Source organism: Pelophylax lessonae, assembly GCF_965119305.1.
Source record: "Pelophylax lessonae genome assembly, chromosome: 3".
NCBI lineage: Eukaryota > Metazoa > Chordata > Amphibia > Anura > Ranidae > Pelophylax > Pelophylax lessonae.
The window spans coordinates 666,248,838-666,272,658 of NC_138770.1; the positions used below are offsets into that span (position 1 = coordinate 666,248,838).

At 47.1% G+C, this 23,821-nt stretch overlaps 1 protein-coding gene across 1 annotated transcript in view; it reads left to right on the forward strand.

Moving 5' to 3' along the window:
- Positions 1-9,962, forward strand: part of SLC22A7 (solute carrier family 22 member 7) — a 50,938-nt gene extending 40,976 nt beyond the window's left edge. Inside the window, exon 10 of the mRNA XM_082249291.1 lies at positions 9,700-9,962. Coding sequence (XP_082105417.1) covers positions 9,700-9,766 — 67 coding nt within the window. The 3' untranslated portion in view covers positions 9,767-9,962. The remainder of the gene's footprint in view (positions 1-9,699) is intronic.
- Positions 9,963-23,821: the final 13,859 nt, after the last annotated feature.

Sequence of the window (23,821 nt, forward strand, 5' to 3'; positions counted from 1 at the left end):
CGCCTGAGAGGGGACATGATAGCAATTTACAAATACCACAACGGTGATCTGAGCATAGAAAAAAACTATTCAGTCGCAAGGAATGCATGAGGACACGAGGCCATACAATGCATTTAGAGGAGAAGTGTTTTAACCTCAGGATGCGCAGGGGGTTCTTTACAGTAAGGGCTACAAGATTGTGGAATTCTCTGCCACAAATGGTGGTAACAGTGGGGAGTATGGCTAAAAGACTCTTAGACGTACATCTCAAGGATCAAACCATTCAGGGGTATGCAAAAATGATTACGGCCACATACACCTACACTGGTTGAACTGGATGGACTATTGTCTTTATTCAACCTCAACTACTATGTAACTATGTAAGGTTTTACCCCCTTAATGACCAGGCCGTTTTTCCGATTCGGCATTGGTTATTTTAACGGGCAATTGCGCGGTCGTGCGATGCTGTACCCAAACAAAATTTATGTCCTTTTTTTTTCCACAAATAGAGCTTTCTTTTGGTGGTATTTGATCACCTCTGCAATTTTTATTTTTTTTGCTATAAGTAGTGTTGAGCAAACACGGACTGTATTATTCGTGTTCGTACCGAATAAATGGATTTTTGTTACCCGAACACGGACCCGAAAACTTTACTGTATGTTCGGGTTTAAAATCCGTGTTCGGTCATTTTATTTCCGGGTTTGTATGTATTGGCGCACTTTTAATGGCGGGCTTTCAACAGCCAATCAACAAGCATTTAACTGGTGTGCCTTAAGCCATCCCAGCCATGCCTACAAATGTATTAGTAGCTGTGATTGGCCATCTGAAGCATGTGACCAAGTCTTTATAAGTTCGAGACCGAGCGCCGCTGCGTCATTCTGCTGTAGTACAGTGACAGAGCACACATCATACGTGCTGGCTGCTGATTAGGGACAGACAGGCAAAAATCATATTGTGTCCGAAAATAATTCAGGGACAGGTCGGAGTGCTGCAGGCAGGGCGAGATATTAGGGCATTTTAGGGATAGGCTGGAGATAGGCAGGGTCAGTGTTCTACAATCGATTTTGCTGTGTGGGGGGGGTTTGCAGTGCCGGCAGTGACCGATCTTATCGATCCTTTTAGGGCCAGGCTGGAGATAGGCAGGGTCAGTGTTCTACAATCAATTTTGCTGTGTGGGGGGTTTGCAGTGCCGGCAGTGACCGATCTTATCGATCATTTTAGGGAGAGGCTGGAGATAGGCAGGGTCAGTGGTCCACATCGATTTTGCTGTGTGTGGGGTGGTGTGAACACAATCTTTTGCCCGCTGAGGAGGAGGGAGAAAAAAGTATTTTTTATCAGTCAGTTGTGTGCAGCATTTTTCCTTCAGTGCTGCTGACTGTGATAATACACTGCTGTGTTCACATGTGCTATTATTGAGTGATTTCAAAAGTTATACATTTTTTTCTATTCCACTATTCAATATACACCCTTGAGTTAAAAAAAAATTAAATTGTGGCATAGTCTGTACTAATCTATTTAAAAATTACAAACTTAAAAGGGGAATTTTCTTTTTTTTTCCCCTCCATAGCCTGCAGCAGAGCTGACTGATATAAGACACTGCTGTTCACATGTGCTATTGATAAATCAGCAATTTTATATCATATTTTCTATTCCGCTATTCAATCTACACCCTTGGGGAAAAAACAATTAAATTGCGGGATAGTCTGTATCGGTACGTGTGAGATACACCTTTCCAATTTTTGGGGCGCATCTCATACTGCCGAGGATTGCAGGGTGCTTAAGTGTGCCTCCTGCCTGTTCCCGAACTCCTCCTACTCCTCATCCTGCCTTTGGGGGGTACAAAAAATAGTAATTTGGGCCTAGTCTGGTTCTGTACGTGTGATATCATATTTTATATCATACACCTTTTGATATCATATTTTCTATTCCGCTATTTAATCTACACCTTTGGGGTAAAAACAATTTAATTGCGGGATAGTCTGTATCGGTACGTGTGAGATACACCTTTCCAATTTTTGGGGCGCATCTCATACCGCAGAGGATTTCAGGGTGCTTCAGTGTAACTCCTGCCTGTTCCGAACTCCTCCTACTCCTTATCCTGCCTTTGGGGGTACAAAAAATAGTAATCGGGGCCTAGTCTGATTCTGTACGTGTGAGATACATACACCTTTTGATATCATATTTTCTATTCCGCTATTCAATCTACACCCTTGGGGTAAAAACAATTAAATTGCTGGATAGTCTGTATCGGTACGTGTGAGATACACCTTTCCAATTTTTGGGGCGCATCTCATACCGCCGAGGATTGCAGGGTGCTTCAGTGTGCCTCCTGCCTGTTCCGAACTCCTCCTACCTGCCTTTTGGGGTACAAAAAATACTAATTTGGGCCTAGTCTGGGTCTCTACATGTGAGATACATACACCTTTTGATATCATATTTTCTATTCCGCTATTTAATCTACACCTTTAGGGTAAAAACAATTAAATTGCGGGATAGTCTGTATCGGTACGTGTGAGATACACCTTTCCAATTTTTGGGGCGCATCTCATACTGCCGAGGATTGCAGGGTGCTTCAGTGTGCCTCCTGCCTGTTCCGAACTCCTCCTACTCCTCATCCTGCCTTTGGGGGTACAAAAAATAGTAATCGGGGCCTAGTCTGTGTTTGTACGTGTGAGATACACCACCGTTTTGTATAATTTTTCCTATTCCGCTATTCAATATACACCCTGTTTGAGTGTAAAAAATTAAATTACGGCATAGTCTGTATCGGTACATGTGAGATACACCTTTTTAAATTTGTTTGGCGCATCTCCTTCCACCGCCGAGGATTGCAGGGCACTTCAGTTTGCCTCCTGTTCCGAACTCCTCCTACTCCTCTTCCTCATCCTGCCTTTAGGGTACAAAAAATAGTAATCGGGCCTAGTCTGTGTTTGTACGTGTGAGATACACCGTTTTATAAAAATTTTCCTATTCCGCTATTCAATATACACCCTGTTTGAGTGTAAAAAATTAAATTACGGCATAGTCTGTATCGGTACGTGTGAGATACACCTTTTAAATTTGTTTGGCGCATCTCCTTCCACCGCCAAGGAGTGCAGGGCGCTTCAGTTTGCCTCCTGTTCCGAACTCCTCCTACTCTTCTTCCTCATCCTCCCTTTAGGGTACAAAACATTTTAATCGGGGCCAAGTCTGTGTTTGTACGTGTGAGATACACCGTTTTTTTATCCTTTTTTCTATTCCGCTATTCAATATACACCCTTTTGGGGTAAAAAAAATTAAATTGCGGCATAGTTTGCATATTTGACTGTGAGATACACCCGTGCGATACTGTTGTTGTTTTGTTTCGCTATTCAATAAACACCTTTCTAGGGCAAGATCATAAATTACAGAAATATGAGGAGACCGTCAAATAGGGGCCGTGGCCTGGGTCGTGGTGCTGCTGGTAGAGCTCCTGTTGCAAGGAGAGGACGTGGTCGATCTGTGCCAGCTACACACACAAGTGAGACACCTTCCTCAAGTGTGAGTAGGCGACAGAACGTGCAGCAGTATTTGGTAGGGCATCATGTGCCTCTAGAAGTGATGAGGCCAGAAGAAGTACAGGCGATAGTAGATTGGGTTGCTGACAGTGCCTCCAGTTCCTTCACATTGTCTCCCACCCAGTCTACTGCAGAAAGGTCAGAGTTGGCACCTGCAGCCAATGTCCAACCGTCTTTCACCTCACCCCCTTGCAAATCAGGCAAGCAGTCTGAGCCCCAAGTCATACAGCAGTCTCTTCTTCTTTTTGAGGACTCTGTCAGCAGGGTTTCCCAGGGCCATCCACCTAGCCCTGCCCCAGAAGTGGAAGAGATTGAGTGCAGCGATGCCCAACCACTTATTTCTCAAGATGAGTACATGGAAGGGCCATCGCAGCACGTCTCCGATGATGACGAAACGCAGGTGCCAACTGCTGCGGCATTCAGAATTGTGGAGACCGACAAGGAGGGCAGGGGTGAAGACTGGGTGGAAGATGATGTGGAGGACGATGAGGTCCTCGACCCCACATGGAATGAAGGTCATGCAGGTGACCCGAGTAGTTTGGAGGAAGAGGCGGTGGTCGCACAGAGCCACCAGCACAGCAGAAGAGGGAGCAGGGTGCAGAAGCAGAGCGGCCGTGCCCTAGACACTACGCCTGCTACTGCCCAACGCAGCAAGGGAACGAGCGCACCAAAGCGAGCTCAAAGGAGTTCTCTAGCGTGGAAGTTCTTCAGAAAATGTGCTGATGACAGGACACGAGTGGTTTGCACCCTGTGCAATCAGAGCCTGCAGCGAGGCATAAACCTTCTCAACCTGAGCACAACCTGCATGATCAGGCATCTAAGTGCAAAGCACGAACTGCAGTGGAGTAGACACCTTCAAAACCAAGAAAGGTCTCTGGCTCCTCCTGCTTCCTCTTCTGCTGCAGTCTCGGCCTCTCCATCCACATCTGTAGTGATACCGGCACCTGCCACCCCGCAAACAGACGATCTGTCAGCAACACCACCACCTGGGTCACCAACCATCTCCACAATGTCCCTTGGAAGCGTTCAGCTTTCCATCTCCCAAACACTTCAAAAGGAAGAGGAAGTACCCCCCTACCCACCCGCGATCCCTGGCCCTGAATGCCAGCATTTCAAAATTCTTGGCCTTTGAAATGCTGTCATTCCGCCTGGTGGAGACGCACAGTTTTAAAAGCCTTATGTTGGTGGCTGTCCCACAGTACGTTGTGCCCAGCCGCCACTACTTTTCCAGGCAAGCCATCCCTTCCCTGCACAACCAAGTGGGGGAAAAAATCAGGTGTGCACTGCGCAACGCCATCTGTGCCAAGGTCCACCTAACTACCGATACGTGGACCAGTAAGCACGGTCAGGGGCGTTATATCTCCCTAACGGCACACTGGGTAAATGCAGTGGCGGATGGGGCTGAGGCAGATAGCAATTTGGCGCATGTCCTTCCATCACCGAGGATTGCAGGGCGCTTCAGTTTGCCTCCTGTTCCTAACTCCTCCTACTCCGCTTCCTCATCCTCTACCGCCTCCTCATCCGGTCAGCGTAACACCTTCACCACCAACTTCAGCACGGCCAGGGGTAAACGACAGCAGGCAGTTTTAAAACTTGCCTGTTTGGGGGAAAAACCACACACCGCGCAGGAGTTGTGGAGGAGCATGGAACAGCAGACAAATGAGTGGTTGCTGCCAGCGAGCCTCAAGCCCGGCCTGGTGGTGTGCGATAACGGGCGAAATCTCATAGCAGCTCTGGGCCTAGCCAGTTTGACGCACATCCCTTGCCTAGCGCATGTGCTGAATTTGGTGGTGCAGAGGTTCCTTAAAAACTACCCCGATATGTCAGAGCTGCTGCAGAAAGTGCGGGCCGTCTGTGCGCACTTTCGGTGTTCTCACCCTGCAGCGTAACTTCGGGCTTCCCGCTCACCGCCTCATATGTGACTTGCCCACAAGGTGGAACTCCACCTTGCACATGCTGGAAAGACTGTGCGAGCAGCAGCAGGCCATAGTGGAGTTTCAGCTGCAGCACGCATGCGTGAGTCGCTCTGCGGAACAGCACCACTTCACCACCAATAACTGGGCCTCCATGCGAGACCTGTGTGCCTTGTTGCGCTGTTTTGAGTACTCCACCAACATGGCCAGTGCCGATAACGCCGTTGTCAGCTTAACTATCCCACTTCTATGCCTCCTTCAAAAAACGATTCGGGCGATGATGGAAGAGGATGTGGCACAGGAGGAGGAGGAGGAGGAGGAAGAGGTAACATTTCCAAGGCTTTCAGGTCAGTCATTCGCAAGGGGCTCCGAGGGTGGGTTCCTGCACACACAAACGCCAGGGACACAATTGTCCAGCAGGGGCACAGTTCTGGAGGATGAGAAGGAGAAGATGGAACCATGTTCACAGCAGGGTGGCACCCAGGCCAGCTCATGGCCATCACTGGTGCGTGGCTGTGGGGATACAGAGGAAACAGACGATACACCTCCCACAGAGGACAGCCTTTCGTTGCCTCTGGGCAGCCTGGCACACATGAGCGATTACATGCTGCAGTGTCTCCACAACGACCGCCGAGTTGCCCACATTCTAACTTGTGCTGATTACTTGGTGGCCACGCTGCTGGATCCCCATTACAAGGACAACGTACCGTCCTTAATTCGCTCACTGGAGCGCGATCGCAAGATGCGCGAGTACAAGCGCACGCTGGTAGACGCGATGCTGCTGGCATTCCCACCTGACAGCGGGGCCAGAGTGGAAGCACAAGGCAGAGGAGGAGGAGGAAGAGGTCGCCAACGCAACCAGGGCACCGCCAGCACCTCAGAAGGCAGGGTTAGCATGGCCGAAATGTGGAAAAGCTTTGTCAGCACGCCACAACAAACAGCAGCACCAGCAGCTCATATGGAACGTCTTAGCAGGAGGCAGCATTTCACCAACATGGTGGAGCAGTATGTGTGCACACGCCTACATTTAGTGAATGACGGGTCTGCCCCCTTCAACTTCTGTGTCTCCAAAATTGGGCACATGGCCTGAGCTTGCCCTTTACGCTTTGGAGGTGCTGGCGTGCCCTGCAGCCAGTGTATTATCTTAACGTGTATTTAGCACGGCTGGGGGCGTTATCACAGACAAGCGCAGCCGCCTGTCCAGAGACAATGTGGACAAGCTCACGTTCATTAAAATGAACCAGGCATGGATCCCACAGGACTTTTCCGTACCTTGTGCAGAATTATGATGGATACCGACCTTACCCAGCCATTTTTCTATTTTTGCTCTTTCTCACTCTTTTGGGGTGTACCCTCATTTAAAATGACTGAAAAAAAGCAGTGTTGGCTACCTCGTCCTCCTCCACCGCCGCTTCCACCTACACCGCCCGCCACATCCACCACCACCTCAACCTCCCTCCTACTCCATATGGGCCTCGTCCTTCACAGATGAAGAACATTGTTTTAATTTTTTTTTTGTTGTTTTAAGTTATTTCCCTATCCACATTTGCTTGCAGAGCACTCACCGTGCTCTTAACTACGTTTTTGCTGCCATTTGCAGCACTCTAGCCCTTTCCATTGGCGTTTTAGAGCCATTTTAGTGCCTGAAAGTTCGGGTCCCCATTGACTTCAATGGGGTTTGGTGTCCGGGGAAGTTCGGAAAAAGTCCGGGACACGGACCCGGACTTTTTTTTCAAGTTCGGCCGAACCCGCCGCCGAACACGGACATCCAGGTGTCCACTCAACTCTAGCTATAAGCAAAAAGTTTTTGTAAGATCTTACCGTAAAATCCTTTTCTCTTAGCTCATTGACAGACGTAGTCTTCTTGATTCACATCAATTGGGTTATGTTGTCTCCGCAGGAGTAGGACTAGGCAGAAAGAAAAAACGTTCTGGCTCCACCCTAGGGGCAGTCCTAGAGGGTATATCCTCCCTCTCTCTGCTACAAGGAATCAGTTCTGTTATAAAGCAGCAACAGAGAATTTAACCCAACCCAACTCAATGATAGAGGGGCGGGTACTACGTCTGTCAATGAGCTAAGAGAAAAGGATTTTACGGTAAGATCTTACAAAAATCCGATTTTCTCTGTCGCTCATTGACAGACGTAGTCTTCTTGATTCACATCAATTGGGACATCCAGAAGCAGTGCCACAAATGAGGGGTGGGATTGACAGAAATCAAAATCCAATCTAGAAGGCCCAACCGGTGCCAACTAGAAGTTTTAAAGGCTCATTATAAGCAAAGAATGAGACTCAAATAAAAATTCCAACGGAAAAAAACCCTCGAGGTAGACCACTGGTCTCCTCAAATGGCGGCCTGCAAAACCTTGCGGCCAAACGAGGCATCAGACGATGCCATTACATCAACTTTATAATGTTTTGTAAAGGTCTGCACCGACGACCAGGTAGCCGCCTTGCACACCTGGACCACTGACGCACTAAGTGCCCGAGTGGAGTGCGCCTTAACAGGGAACGGGGGCTCCCGACCCTTAATAGAATAAGCCTGTACCACCGTCTGTCTGATCCATTTGGAAATAGTCGCGGCAGATGCAGGCAACCCCTTTTTGGGTCCATCCGGGATCACAAAAAGAGAATCCGTCTTGCGAAACGAGTCTGTCGTTTTCAAGTATACCCTGATCGCCCGGACCACATCCAAGGAGTGTAAAGCAAACTCCCGAGGATGACTGGGCTTAGGACACAGGGAAGGTAATACAATTTCTTCATTCAGATGAAATTCTGAAACCACTTTTGGTAGGAAGGATGGATTCTCCTGACTAGACAGAAAAAAACTGATTCCTTGTAGCAGAGAGAGGGAGGATATACCCTCTGGGACTGCCCCTAGGGTGGAGCCAGAACGTTTTTTCTTTCTGCCTAGTCCTACTCCTGCGGAGACAACATAACCCAATTGATGTGAATCAAGAAGACTACGTCTGTCAATGAGCGACAGAGAAAAAATACATTTTTTTTTCGGCTATATAACATACCTAATAAAAAAAAAAAAAACATTAACATCAAATTTTTTCATCATTTTAGGCCAATTTGTATTCTGCTACATATTTTTGGTAAAAAAAATCACAATAAGTGTATATTGATTATTAGTTTGCACAAAGGTTATCGTGTCTACAAACAAGGAGAAAGATTTATGCCATTTTTTATTCATTTATTTATTTTACTAGTAATGGCGGCGATTAGCGATTTTTTGCGGGACTGCGACATTGCGGAGGACAGATCGGACCCCCTAACTGACATTTTTTACACTTTTGGGGGGACCAGTGACTTTACTACAGTAATCAGTGCTAAAAATATGCACTGTTACTGTACTAATGACACTGGCAGGGAAGGCGTTAACACCAGGGGCAATCAAAGGGTTAAATGTATGCCTAGGGGGTGTTTTCTAACTGTGAGGGGGATGGGCTTATAGAATCAACACAGGGACCTGTGTTCCTAAATAGGGGGAACGCAGGAGCCCCGTGTTGATTGCTGACAGAACAATGGTCTGCCATGTTTATAACGGTAGACCGCCGTTCTGTCTTTCTTGGGGAGTGATCGTAAGTGCCCGGTGGCAATTGCGGCCGCCGACCCCGCAGATCAGCTTCCCCCCCTCGCTCATCGGCGGGCGCGTGCCCCCACGCTTTCTCTTGAGGAGCAACGTATGGGTACGGTGATTCTCACAGCCGAGCCACTTGCTGCAGTATATCTGTGGCGGGTAGTTGGCTAGAGGTTAAAGTGGTTCTAAATGCTGAAGGTTTTTTTTTTTTTTTAACCTTAATGCATTCTCTGCATTGGGGCAAAAAATCTTCTGAGTTCAGCCCCCGACCCCATGAGTGCGGCATCTCTCTCCACCCTCATAAGCTCAGAGACAGCAGCAGGAGCCATTAGCTCCTGCTGCTGTCAATCACAGCCAGTGAGGAGGGAGTGGGGGCAGGGCCAGGCCACACCCTGTGTTAATGGACACACAGAGCTCGGCTCAGGAGCAAGCCTGCACGGGTGCCCCCATATCAAGTGGCTTGCTATGGTGGGTACTCACCAAAGAGGAGCCAGGAACACCGGCAGGGACCTGAGAAGGGGAGGATTGGGGCTGCTCTGTGCAAAAAAGCAGGTAAGTACGACATGTTTGTGAACCCATAATTATTTATTTTTTTTAAAGAACAATTACACTAACTGCACACATGAAGCAAATTGTTGGGAAATCTGTCAGGATGCGCTTTGACAATTTCTTGTTCTCCACCTACAGGGACTCCGAGCAGCTGAATAATGGCGATACCCCACTCACAGAACTGGCACCGAGAAGCACCGGGTGACCCAGAGACCAGAGGAGGGCGCACTCACCCAGATTTATAAAATGTGGACTTTTCTTGTAGCCCTTTACCTGGACGGAGGTGTACTGGGGACCCTTTTATCACATACAGGTGGAGCATGCCTGTTTAGGTGTCAAGAATTTATTGTACTGCAGCTCAACAGTCATTGGCTGCATTAAGTTTTTCTCAATTTTTTTTTTCCATTACCACTAGCCAATCAGCTGCCATAGTTATACAGCGGCAGCAGGTTCCCACGAATCACTGTACCTGTACGGCGGTCCGCGGGAGCGATCCTAGGGGGAACGCGCGCCCACTCACTAGCCAGGAAGCCGTTCCATGCGGCCGGCAGCCGCGATTGCCACCGGGCACCCACGATCGCTCCCCATGGAGAGAGAACAGCGGTCTGCTATTGTAAGCACAGCAGACCGTTGTTCTCTCTGCTATCAACACAGAGCTCCTGTGTGCCTCCCATTTAGGAACACAGGTCACGGATTCCAATAACCCCACCCCCCACAGTTAGAAAACACCCCCTAGGCTCACACTTAACCCTTTGATCACCCCTGGGTTAATCCCTTCCCTGCCAGTGTCATTATTACAGTAACAGTGCATATTTTTAGCACCGATTACTGTAGTAATGTCACTGGTCCCCCCCCCCAAAAGTGTCAAAAATGTCAGTTAGGGGTCCGATCTGTCCGCCGCAATATCACAGTCCTGCTAAAAGTCGCTGATCACGGCCATTACTAGTAGAAAAAAAAAAAAACAAAAGACTAAAAAATGACATAAAACTTTCCCCTAGTTTGTAGATACGATAACTTTTGCTCAAACCAATCAAAATGTGCTAATAGCACTTTTTTTTTTATACCAGAAATATGTAGCAGAATACAAATTGGCCTAAAATTTTTGATTTTTAAATTTAATTTTTTTTGGGAATGTTATATAGCAGAAAGTGAAAAATATATATTTTTTTTTTTTCAGAATTGTCGGCTTTTTTTTTTTTTGTTTATATGGCAAAAAATAAAAATCACACAGGTGATCAAATACCACCAAAAGAAAGCTCTATTTGTGGGGGGAAAAAAAAAGGACAAAAGTGTCAGTTAGGGGTCCAATCTGTGCGTGGCAATGTCGCAGTCCCGCTAGAAAAATCGCTGATCGCTGCCATTACTTGTAAAAAATAAATAAATAAAAATGACAAATCTTTCTCCTAGTTTGTAGACGCCATAAACTTTGCGCAATCCAATCAATATATACTTTTTTTTTTTTTGCTTTTTCTTTACCAAAAATATGTGGCAGAATACAAATTGGCCTAAAATGATGATAAAATTTGATTTTTGAATTTTTTTTATTGGGAATGTTTTATAAGTAAAAATTATAGGTTTTTTTAATTTTTTTTTTTTTCAAAATTGTTGCACTATTTTGTTTATAGTGCAAAGAATAAAAATCGCAGAGGTAATCAAATACCACCAAAAGAAAGCTCGATTTGTGGGGGGGGGAAAAAGGACATCAATTTTTTTTTTTTTTTTTTTTTTTAAGTACAGCATCGCATGACCACGCAATTGTCCGTTAAAATAACGCAGTGCCAAATCATAAAACATGGGGTACGACTTGTCATCCGACTTTGATGTCCAAAGTCTTGCAAGTGTTAATGGACACTAACACAATGGGGAGATTTACTAAAACTGGTGCGGCTGTGCATTGTACCCAATCAGCTTCAAACTTCAGCTTGTTCAGTTAGGCTAGGTTCACACTTATGCAATTTGGATGCAGGTTTCTTCACATCCAATACGCATGACAGGAGAGTGTGACTGGACCTCAATGGAGCCAGTTCACACACCTCCGGGGCAGCCACGGTCCGCATTAAAGAGGAAGTAAACCCTCCTCAGGAAGTTGTACCTATAGGTAAGCCTATGATAAGGCTTACCTATAGGTACTGTAAATATCTCCTAAACATGTACGGTTTAGGAGATATTTACCTTTAATGCGGCCAGTGACGTCACTGGCGCATGCGCTCTGAAGGAACGGCTGATCGTGCCGTTCCTTCAGAGCCCCGTGCCGTGACCGTCGGCTCCCGCGCGCGTGCGCAGGAGTGACGTCACCGCGGCTCCGGCCAATCAGATGGCCGGATGCCGCGATCCCGGAAGACGGGCGACTGAACATGTCGCTCGTCATACAGGTAAGAGAGCGGCACGGCGGGGGCTCGTTCTAAGGTAAGTATTTCATAATGAGCTAGTATGCGATGCATACTAGCTCATTATGTCTTTCTCTTGCAGGTTGCAAAAGAAAAAAAAAAACTTTTATCGAGTTTACAACCTCTTTAAGAAAGGGTCCTGTGCGTCTTTGGATCCGAATCAGGTGCAAATTCAGGCAGAAATACTGACCTGATTTGCACCTGAATCGGTGAACAGGGATGCACCAAACCTCGTGCTGTGAGCTACGGCATGCGGCCTTAGGCTCAGTTGACATTGCTGTGACGACAAAGCAGTACGACTTTGCCCTGCAACTTCCTTCTGACTTGGATGTGATTTAGGAGCCTGTACAAGGCCTGAAATCACACCCAAGACAGATCCAAGTGGTGCAGGTACCTTTTGTAAAGTCAGTATCAGTTAAGACGGCTCTCATAAGGAAACATTGAAATTTGACATGCCATGCGACTTGAGGTCTCATAAGCCGGAGCCCATGTCACAGCAGTGTGAACCAAGGTTTAAGCTTTGACAATAAACCCTGGAAGCTGATTGGTTACTATTCACAGCTGTACCAGATTCTGTGTGCACCAACTTTCGTAAATCTCCCCCCATCTGTACTTCGAAGGATGGAATTGTTACAGCAGTTTGTAATCTGAAATCTACTACATTCTATGTGGCCATACCTCCTTTGTACTACGTATTCATGTTGCATGTGTGACAGACTCACCCGGGACCGAGGCTATTGGAGAGGACTGCACGTTAGCCTCTTACCTACTGACTATGGGCCCTGGCTTTTAAAAGCAACACTACTCATTGTGAGGTGTATGTTTGGGGGGGGGGGGGGGCCCTTGGAGTAATGTTACTTTGGATTCAAGTTCACATCTCCCTAAGACACACAGACTCTGGGACTCTAGGCCTGGGGTCGCCGTTAGGACCTAGCTGCCCCATTACCAATAAGGACTGCTCCACCCAGTCAGACTCACAGCAGATGTTGATATCATCAGCTCAACCACCTGTCTTCCATTCCATGTCTAGCATTCTGTGCACTCCACCTAGGCTGGTTTAATTACTGAGTTAATTGGCATTTAAATTTAATTTCTGTATGCATATGATAATGTGATCAGCCTCATTTGGTTGTGTATTCAAATAAAGAGTTCCTGTTTTGCAGCTATACTAGTCCTGCCTAGTTATTGGATTGCAATATGCGGTTATAATATATCGGATATCTATGTTCAGACTGGAGGAAGCAGTATACTGACGGAAGCACTCAAGCGGCATGTGGAACAATACTGGCACAAGATGTACCCAGATTCTGCTGCTGGTATACCTCTATATACTTACCCTTTCATATCATTCATTTTAGGGATGCACTGGCCTCAAAAAATTATCAGCCAAGAATAGGTTATTGGTGTTCTTCCGACAAGGGGAAGGGGGTGCATTTTTTTTATAGGTCATGTGACTCGAAAACGACATAAAATAATGCAACAGAGGTGTGTTTCTGCTGAGTTTTCAATAGGGAGGTGCCTTTTTTTTTTTTTTACTGACCAAAAATGCGGAAAAATTTTTAACACTGCAACGAACCAGTGTGAACACATACATAGAATTTTAAAGGGATGCATTTTTCTTGTGGTTTTTTTTATTTTTTATGCAAAAGCACTTCAAAAACTGCTCAGTGTAACAGCAGCCTATTGGCCAAAAGCTGCAGATAATATTATGAATTTATTTTTGGCCCTTAATGAAAAAATGGAACACAATACAAAAATGGGATTGTTGACTTACTGTGAAATCCATTTCTCTGATGTTCATTAATGGACACTCCTGATCTTCATAACCATTTGGTTATACTGCCCCCCTACAGGAGTAGGACACTAGGCAGGAAAAAAGTCTGGCTATGACTATGGGCAGTCCCCAGGGGGTATACTCCCTCCCTCTGCTATAGGTACTCAGGTTTGGTAAAAGCAGTGTCAGACGGTAAGTCAAAACTCCCATTTTCTCTTTCGTTCATTGACGGACACAGCTCCTGATCTTCTTAATTATTGGGACATCCCAAAGCAGTGTAAAGGCCCGTACACACGTACCGATCGTCGGCATACAAACGTCGGCGGACGAAAGATCTGCCGATTGTACGCGTGTTAGTATGGTGCCTCCGACAGCTGTCTGCGCACAATCCGCGGACAAAAGTCTTTCTTGCAAACATGAAAATTTTTGTCTGCGGACACCAGAACGGACGATTGTTCACCTGTCAGTACAGAATTCGGCCGACAGACCGCAGATTTGCAAGACTGGGCATGCTCAGAAAATAAAAAACACAGGGAAAGTTAACCATTACATGACATCACTTCTGCAGTCAGCTGAAGTCTGCAGACAAAATTCTTGTGCTGTCCTTGTGCTGTCTTTGCACTTTTGAACAGACACCGACATCCCGGGGAGAAAAGACGAACATTTGTATGACGACGATCTGCGTGTGTGTACGGGGCTTTAAACTTGAGGTGTAGGAACATCGAAAAAATGCCCAAGGCTAAAACAATAGCCAACCAGGTAAACAGGAGCTCAACCAAAACAACTGGGGCCCACCTGAAAAGAAAGAACAATACACCCTCAAAGAGGAATAGGTCCTCTCAACAGCAGCCTGAAAAACCTTGCGGCCAAAAGAAGCATCTGCAGATGCCAACACATCCACTTTATAGAACTTTGTGAAAGTGTGCACCGACCACCAGGTGCCTGCCTTGCAAACCTGCGTCACTGACGCCCGATGACAGAAGGCCCAGGAGGCACTAAGTGCGCCTTGACAGAGAAAGGAGGAAGAAGGAACCTGACCCCTGATGGAATGGTCTGAATCACCGTCTGTCTGATTCATCTGGAAATGGTCGTAGAGGAAGCATACAACCCTTTCCAAAGCCAAGCCGTGAGCACAAATAGTGAGGCTGACTTCCTAAAAGACTCTGTAGCTGCCAGATACACCATAATTGCACAGGCAACAGCCAAGGCAATTTCCTTCGGATGTTTTGGCCTGGGACACAGGGAAGGCAACACAATGTCTTCATTCAAAAGGGAAATCAGACACAACCTTTAGAAGGAACGATGGACAGGGGCCAAGAACTACCAATTAAGGTGGACAGGATAACAACACCAGTTCCGACACACTGCACGCAGAGGTGAAAGCCACCAAAAAGGCCACCTTCTAGGAGAGCATAAGCAGGGGAATCTCCCGAAGATTCTCAAAAAGAGGCTGCTGGAGGACTGAGAGCACCAAATCGAGGTCTCAAGGTGGCAACAGAGACCGCACTGGAGGTGTCAAGTGCCTAACTCCCTGAAGAAAAGTACGCACCAGGGAGTATGTGGCCAAAGGCCATTGAAATAAGACCACTAAGGTCGCCACCTGACCCTTGATAGTATTCAAGGCCAGTTTCTGCTCAACCCCCCATTGAAGGAAGATCGGGATCTGAGCCACCGAACAAGAGCGAAGATGAACCCCAAAAGACTCACACTATGCAATGTACGTCTTCCACGTACTACGATGGATCTTCCTAGAAGTATGTATCCTAGCTTTTAACAGCGTTGGAAACACCGACTCACGACTGTAAAGTAAGACGGAAGATTGGTCCTTAGGACAGCAGATACTCCCTGAGAGGACGCTACCAAGGAACGACGGCAACCAGCTGCACCAGATCAGCGTACATACCAAGCCCGGCGAGGCCAGTCCTGGGCCACTAAGATGACCGGAATCCCTTTTACCTCGATCCTGCGTAGAAGTCTTGGCAGAAGCTTGAGAGGAGGGAAGGCAAAAATCAGATGATACTGACCCCACAGGGCCACCAGTGCATCTGTGGCGTCCACCAGAGGATCTCGTGACTGAGCCACAAACCTGTGCACCTTTCAGTTCAGCCAGGAAGCCAACAGATCCACCTCAGGGATGCCCCACCCGAGACACAACTGATGAAACACCTCTAGATGAAGGGACCACTCCCCTTGGTCCAACACCTGTCGCCTGAGGTAATCCGCCTGCCAGTTTTCCACCCTGGGAATATATACTGTAGAGAGGGCTGGAACAAACCATTCTGACAACCTTAGAATGCCGGCTACCTCCAGAGCCGCCAGGACACTTCTTGTGCCCCCCTGGTGACTGACATAAGCCATGGCCATGGCATTGTCCAATTGAACATGCACTGGACATCACTGAAGACGATCCGTCCAATGTTCCAGGCACAACCTGATCGCTCGGAGCTCCAAGACATTGATCAGTAGTCTGGACTCTTCCAATGTCCAGATCCCCCTGAGAAGAATATTTGCAGAGGACGCCTCCCAAACCGGACAGGCTGGCATTCATGGTGACCACTGTCCAATACAAGAGGAACCAGAGACTGTGGATTATTGTCCAATTTGGCCAGAATCTCCCTTGCACAGATCTTGTGATGAACTATTCAAATGGAACTGCCTCGAAGGTAGACACCATCAGGCCCAGCACCCGCATGCTAGTCCGGAGAGATGACCATCTGCTGGACAGCATGGGACGAATTGCGGCCTGTAGTTTCTGGAGTTTGTCCAGAGGAAGGAGCACTCTGGCTAAGGCCAAGTCCAGAGTCAGACCCAGATGGACGGAATCAGCGCAGACTTCTGAAAATTCAGAATTCAGCCAAACTCCCTCAAAGTTTGTATGGCGATTTCCAGGTTTTCCACCGGAGCAGTAGGAGACTCCGCTCGCAGAAGGACGTCGTCCCATAGCCAAGTACCGAGATCCCCCATTGGAATAACAATGCAAGCACCAGGGCCAACACTTTTCTGAAGGCCCAAGGAGCAGAGGTGAGAACAACAGGTAATGCCACAAATAATACTTCTCTCCCACAGCAAAGCGGAGGAAGCCCTGGAGACCGACACATATTGGAATGTGAAGGTAAGCATCCTTGAGGTCGATGAAGGCAAGAAAATCCCCCTGATGCAGAAAAACCACCACCGTGAACAGAGTCCATGCTAAACTTCTGCACCCCCACAAAGCATTTCAGCGCTTTGAGGTCCAGAATTGGATGCACCTGCCTTCCTTCCCAGGGACTGTAAAAAGGTTTGAGTAAAACCCCTAAAAACGTTCTGAAGTAGGAACCCGGACTACCACTCGTAAAGAATAAGTCTTGCACTGCCCCAAAAAGAGCCTGTAAGTGGACCGGGGACAGTCGCACGTCGGAAGGAAGAACCTTACCCGAGAGTAAGACCGAAACTCGAACTTGTAGCCGGACCGAATTTGTACCAGGAGAGTCCACGTGTCCAGGAACCAGCGAAGACGTCCCCCCACCTCAGATACAGGTGAGAGCGCACCTTCTTGCTGAAGTGGCCTTGTCCATGGGTCTAGAGTAGCCCACACTTGACTTTGCAGACCAAGTTCGCTTGGATCCTCCAGAGTAATCTGGTGGTGGGAGCACCTATTTGCCCTGACAGCACCCTGGTGGATGGATGGATTTACTTTTTCATTGGACTGAAATTTACTCACTTTGTTTCTAGTGCAGCACCTTCCTCTTTATACGAAGGGCTCCATTGCCTTGTCAGTCAATCCTGAGGGACAAAAAAACTTCCAATGAGCCGAGAAGGGCCCATGTCTACATTGAGGGTCCTTGCCCACAATAGCTTGCAGAAGAAAGGTACTCTCCCCCCCGTGAGACCTTTAATGATGTCATCCAGGGTAGCACCAAAAGAGGCAATCTCCTCAAGAGGAAAGATCAGTCAAGCCCTTGTTAGAAGTCTGGTCCGCAGACCAGCATTTGAGCCAAAGGAAATGCCGAAGGACCACTGCCAAAACAGAACGCTGAGCCACATCCAAAGAGGCATCACAGATAAACTGCAGCCCCTGGACCAGCTAGTCCGCCAGCTCAGCAAAGGCAGAGGGGACGGCGCAAAAGCTTAGCCCACTCGGTCAGAGTCTGCAACACCAGGGCAATGGTGAATTTCGGCCTCAGTGCCGAACCAGCCAGGGTGTACAAATTGCGGGCCACAGCCTCCGCCTTCCTGTCAGCTGGGGCGTTAAAGGCCAGGGACTCTACAACCGTAATCATGGTTGCCTTGTTTAATCTAGGAAAACCGGAGGGTCCACCACTGGTGGATCAGTCCACTTTTTAAGAAGAGACTCCTCATAGGGGTATCACCTAGCAATTCGCTTAGGAACCCCAAGGGTACACTTTGGTCGTTCTCACTCTTCAGTGACAATTCCGTCAAAATAGGAGGGGGAAAGGGAATTCCTTTGGCGCTCTGGATAACTTGAGAGTGCCAAAGGGAACCTGCGCTTCTGTCACAGGTGCAGCTGCGTCCTCCAACTTAAAGTCTCAAGCACAGATACAATCTTGCATCCACCAGTGCCTTTACGTGCGCAGTTGCAGGAGTGGAGGAATCATCCTCACTATCTGTGGACTCAAGGCGTGTGGTCGCAGAAACAGCAGGGTGACCCATGTCCGCGACGGCCAAATCAGATTCATGATCTGATGGGACAGGTGAGGCAGGGGGTGCTTTTAGTCAGCCCGTCGCCCAAAAACCACCTCCACCCGGGACACAAAGGACTCCAGGACCAACGTCAGTGCATCGATGGATGGATGGAGCCCAGAGGGCCCCGCAACTCTAGAGGGGATCAGGTGGTGAAATGTGCTCCAAAGACTCCATGAGTCACCAGGGGGACCCCACAAAAAAGTGTACAACACTGCTAAGAGACAACCCCCACAGCTTTGGCAGCACCACCCAGTTGCCAGTCGCAGAGCACCAATCGATCCTCAACAGAGAGGGAGAGGACACCACCAGTCTCACCACCCCACAGAAACCAGGAGAATCTGCACTGCACAAGCAGCGATCAGGAAACAAAAGGACCCAGGAGTCAGCACCAGGGGATGAGGGGCTCCCCCCACCGATATCGCCGCCCAGAGGGCTTTACTGTCATGTCCGCCGCTATTTTCAATGGCAAATCATTGAACGCCGGACTACACAAACATGGACGCCGTGCATTGAAGCACACAGGCTACAAGAAAATGGCGGCCCCGCGCACCACCACGAGGCTCCCAGGGACCCAAGAGGGACAGGCCCAGGCAGGATAGGGGGCCCTGGCAGGAGCCCCCACCAGGTACAGCAGTTCGTCTAGTCACCGGCGGCGCACCTCCCCCACCGCCAGCATAGCGCCCTGCCCCCACCCCAGGGGGTGGCCAGACCACCCACACAGCCCCAGCCTGAGTGGAGGGGGGAGGAAGAGAATGGGAGGACAGATGAAGGGGAGTGCCTACGGGAAGGAACCCAGGGGTCCGACTGTCCCAAAGAGGGGCCCACATCCACCCCAGAACCCTCCAGGAGGAGAGGGGGGGGCAGCTACTCACTATACCAGGAACCAGGTGGGCACTGCTCCAGACAGAACTCCTTGCCATCGCAATGGGGGGGGGGGCTGTTGCTCAGGAGGAACACTGCGATTCGGGCCGAGACCTGGTCGTATACGACCTCACAAGGAGTTTAACTCGCAGGCCAGCCCCCCTCTGGTGGGGCTAGGTCATGGCTGACCTAGCGCAGAGCTGAGGTTCGCACGCACGCTTGCTGCCCAGACTGGGGTGACCACTGGACCTACATTATCCAGCCCTTCGTCCGGTCTGCCAGTCGATTGTAGATCTCACAAGAAAAAAATAGAAAATTTTCTCCTGGTTTTTTTATCTAAAAATAAAAAATTACCAGGACCAGAGAGCCCAGCAAGGAACGAGAGAGAGAGAGATAGAGAGATAGAGAGATAGAGAGATAGAGAGATAGAGAGATAGAGAGATAGAGAGATAGAGAGAGAGAGAGTATTCCCCCTGGGACTGCCCATAGGCGTAGCCAGACTTCTCCTGTAGGGGGCAGTATAATCCAATGGTTATGAAGATCAGGAGCTGTGGTGTCCATCAATGTATGAAAGAAATACAGTATATATATTTTAAAAACTATCCATTTTGGCTTCCTTTTTAGGCCAACTGCATCCCAAATTTTCAGTTTCGGTCCAGAATTTTTATTTCAGCGCACCACTAATTCATTCTGTAGATTGCATTATGTCTTTTTTCTTTTTTTTTTTTTAAAGCACACAATAGACAAAAGCCGCATTATCTGGATATATCTAGGAATGCGACATTCACACTGAAGTTCAATGTACGAGTAGCTAGACTCATCTTTAGCACTCACTATGTGTGCATACCACAGAAATGTATGCCGTCGTTCACGCCCTTAAATCGCAACTCCACTTTTCTTAAGAAAAAAAAAAAAAAAACACCCCCTCTGGGTGATGTACACTGCAAATTCCTACTTTGACGCCATTCCACGAGTGTGCTCAATTTTAAACCGTAACATGTTAGGGTATCAATTTACTCAGCATCTTCCACAAAATACAAAAAAATTGGGCTAATTTTACCGTATATTTTCTTTTTCCCAAAAAATTGCGTTTGGACGACCCCTGCGCAAATACCACGCGACAAGAAATATTGCAATGACCGCCATTTTATTCTCCAGAGCCTTTGCTATATAATGTATGGGGGTTCTGAGTAATTTTCTAGCTAAAAATACTGATTTTTAACTTCTAAACAACATGTGTCAGAAATAGGCTTGGTCCTGAAGTGGTTTAAAGTTCACGTAAAGAGAAATATACTTTTCTATATACTAATGGTAGGATCATGAGGAATAAAAATCATCACTGTTGATTGGGAGAGTGAAGTGCCACTTTAAAGAGTAACCCCACTTTCATGGGGAAAAAAAATAAAAAATAGCAAATAAAGAAAAAATAATATACCGTATACAATTGCGACACAAATCAGATTGTAATTTAATGTTATTAAAAATTCCCTTTCCTTTTCAATCTGCAGCTGTTTTAAATTTCTGAAAATGCAATATGGTGACCTGGAGCTGTTCTGTACACAGAATGTATACTGACCACACCCCCAGAAACATCATTTCCTGCTTGTGTGATTGGCTCACCAATTTTCCCAGAAGTTTGCCTAGGATACAAGTCAGATTTCTGGCATCCCCTGCAACAAATGACATTTTTGGTGAGATACTCCCAATAGGAACACGTCTAAAGGGATGCAGGCCCAGCAGATTTCCTCATTGGAGCCCTGCAGGTGCACAGCTGATAGATAATTATGAAACCACTCCCATTAGACCCACTCAGCACAGAGGAACAAGCAATGATTTCTTCAGAATAACAAAAGGCAGGAATGTGCAACAAAGGTGTCCGTTTAAAAAACTGAGATGAGCAGCGATCCTGATGATCACAGCCCATCTCGGATCATTATTGGTTTATGAAACAGATGATCGGGGGGAGAATATCTTCTCCACACACAGAGAATCTGTCATTGACTGACACAGAAATGGCCAGTTTATGAAGCTGCGATCTCCGCACTTCACTGGCAGTCTGTGCCAGAATTCACACTCCCAGATTCACCAGCCTGGAGGTGATTAATCTGCGAGAGAAGACAGAATCCCCGGAGAACTGAAATATGAGTTATATACAGTATCTCACAAAAGTGAGTACACCCCTCACATTTTTGTAAATATTTTATTATCTTTTCATGTGACAACACTGAAGATATTACACTTTGCTACAATGTAAAGTAGTGAGTGTACAGCTTGTATAACAGTGTAAATTTGCTGTCCCCTCAAAGTAACTCAACACACAGCCATTAATGTCTAAACCGCTGGCAACAAAAGTGAGTACACCCCTAAGTTAAAATTGGGCCCAAAGTGTCAATATTTTGTGTGGCCGCCTTTATTTTCCAGCACTGCCTTAACCCTCTTGGGCATGGAGTTCACCAGAGCTTCACAGGTTGCCATTAAAGTCCTCTTCCACTCCTCCATGATGACTTCATGGAGCTGGTGGATGTTAAGCCCCGTACACACGATAAGAAAATCTGAAGGGAAATTTCGTCCGACGACCGATCTGCCGATTTTCGGATTGTTAGTATGGTGCTTTCGACAGCCGACTCCGACTTTTCGGCTGACAAAATCCTCATGTGCAGGCTATAAAATTTTTGTTGTCCGTAATACGTCGTCAGATTTTTGTCTCATTAGTACAGATTTCGATGGAAAAAATCTTAAGAGCAAGACTAGGCATGCTCAGAGATGAAAGAACACATACAAAGCAATCCAACACATGACATCACTTCTGAAGTAGAATTCTGTCGTATGGGAAGATACGTATGAAAAAAAACCTCTTCACTTTCCACATCAGACTAGCATGCCACAAAAAACGGACGACAGATCGTTGGATAATCTGATCCTGTGTACGGGGCTTTAGAGACCTTGCGCTCCTCCACCTTCCATTGGAGGATGCCCCACAGATGCTCAATAGGGTTTAGGTCTGGAGACATGCTTGGCCAGTCCATCACCTTTACCCTCAGCTTCTTTAGCAAGGCAGTGGTCGTCTTGGAGGTGTGTTTGGGGTTGTTATGTTGGAATACTACCAAGCGTACCAGTATCAGAAGAGAGGGGATCATGCTTTACTTCAGTATGTCACAGTGCATGTTGACATTCATGGTTCCCTCAGTGAACTGTAGCTCCCCAGTGCTGGCAGCACTCATGCAGCTTCAGACCATGACACTCCCACCACCATGCTTGACTGCAGGCAAGACACACTTGTCTTTGTACTCCTCACCTGGTTGCCGCCACACACGCTTGGCACCATCTGAACGAAATAATTTTATCTTGGTCTCATCAGACCACAGGACATGGCTCCAGTAATCCATGTCCTTAGTCTGCTTGTCTTCAGCAAACTGTTTGTGGGCCTTCTTGTGCATCATCTTTAGAAGAGGCTTCCTTCTGGGACGACAGCCATGCAGACCAATTTGATGCAGTGTGCGGCGTATGGTCTGAGCACTGACAGGCTGACCCCCCACCCCTTTCAACCTCTGCAGCAATGCTGGCAGCACTCATAAGTCTAATTCCAAATACAACCTCTGGATAGGACACTGAGCATGTTCACTCAACTTCTTTGGTTGACCATGGGGAGGCCTGTTCTGAGTGGAACCTGTCCTGTGAAACCACTATATGGTCTTGACCACCGTGCTGCAGCTCAGTTTCAAGGTCTTGGCAATCTTCTTATAGCCTAGGCCATCTTTATGAAGAACCATTCTTTTTTTCAGATCCTCAGAGAGTTCTTTGCCATGAGGTGCCATGTTGAACTTCTAGTGACCAGTGTGAGAGAGTGATAACACCAAATTTAACACACCTGTTCCCCATTCACACCTGAGACCTTGTAACACTAGCGAGTCTCATGACACCAGAGCCAGCGGTTTACACATTAATGGCTGTGTGTTGAGTTATTTTGAGGGGACAGCAAATTTACACTGTTATACAAGCTGTACACTCACTACTTTACATTGTAGCAAAGTATCATTTCTTCAGTGTTGTCACATGAAAAGATAGAATAAAATATTTACAAAAATGTGAGGGGTGTACTCACTTTTGTGAGATACTGTATATACACACATACACGTGTGTGTGTATATATTTATTGTGTAGGGGGACCAATTCTTTTATTACCATGAGGTGGGGAGTCTCCTCTGAGAATGCACAATTTATCACTGCCTAATAAACGGGCGCCAGTGATTTTCTCGTACTATAATCTCGCTATGTCTCTCGAGATTACAGGCGGCCCATTCGCTTTTACATAGATCTCGGCCGTTTTCAAAAGGGAAACACTTCTCCTCTGTTCTCCACTTCATAAACAGGGTGCCATTTATAATTTTCTTCTGAAAACTGCCGCGAAGTGAACGGAGAAAAAAAAAAAAAAAAAAAACTCAGTTTTATACATTATACCAAAGTTTGTTAAAATCCTTGTAATGTACAGAGATCACCCAGAGGGGATGTTTTTTTTTTTTTCTCTCTCAACAAAAGTGGAGTTACGCTATAAGTA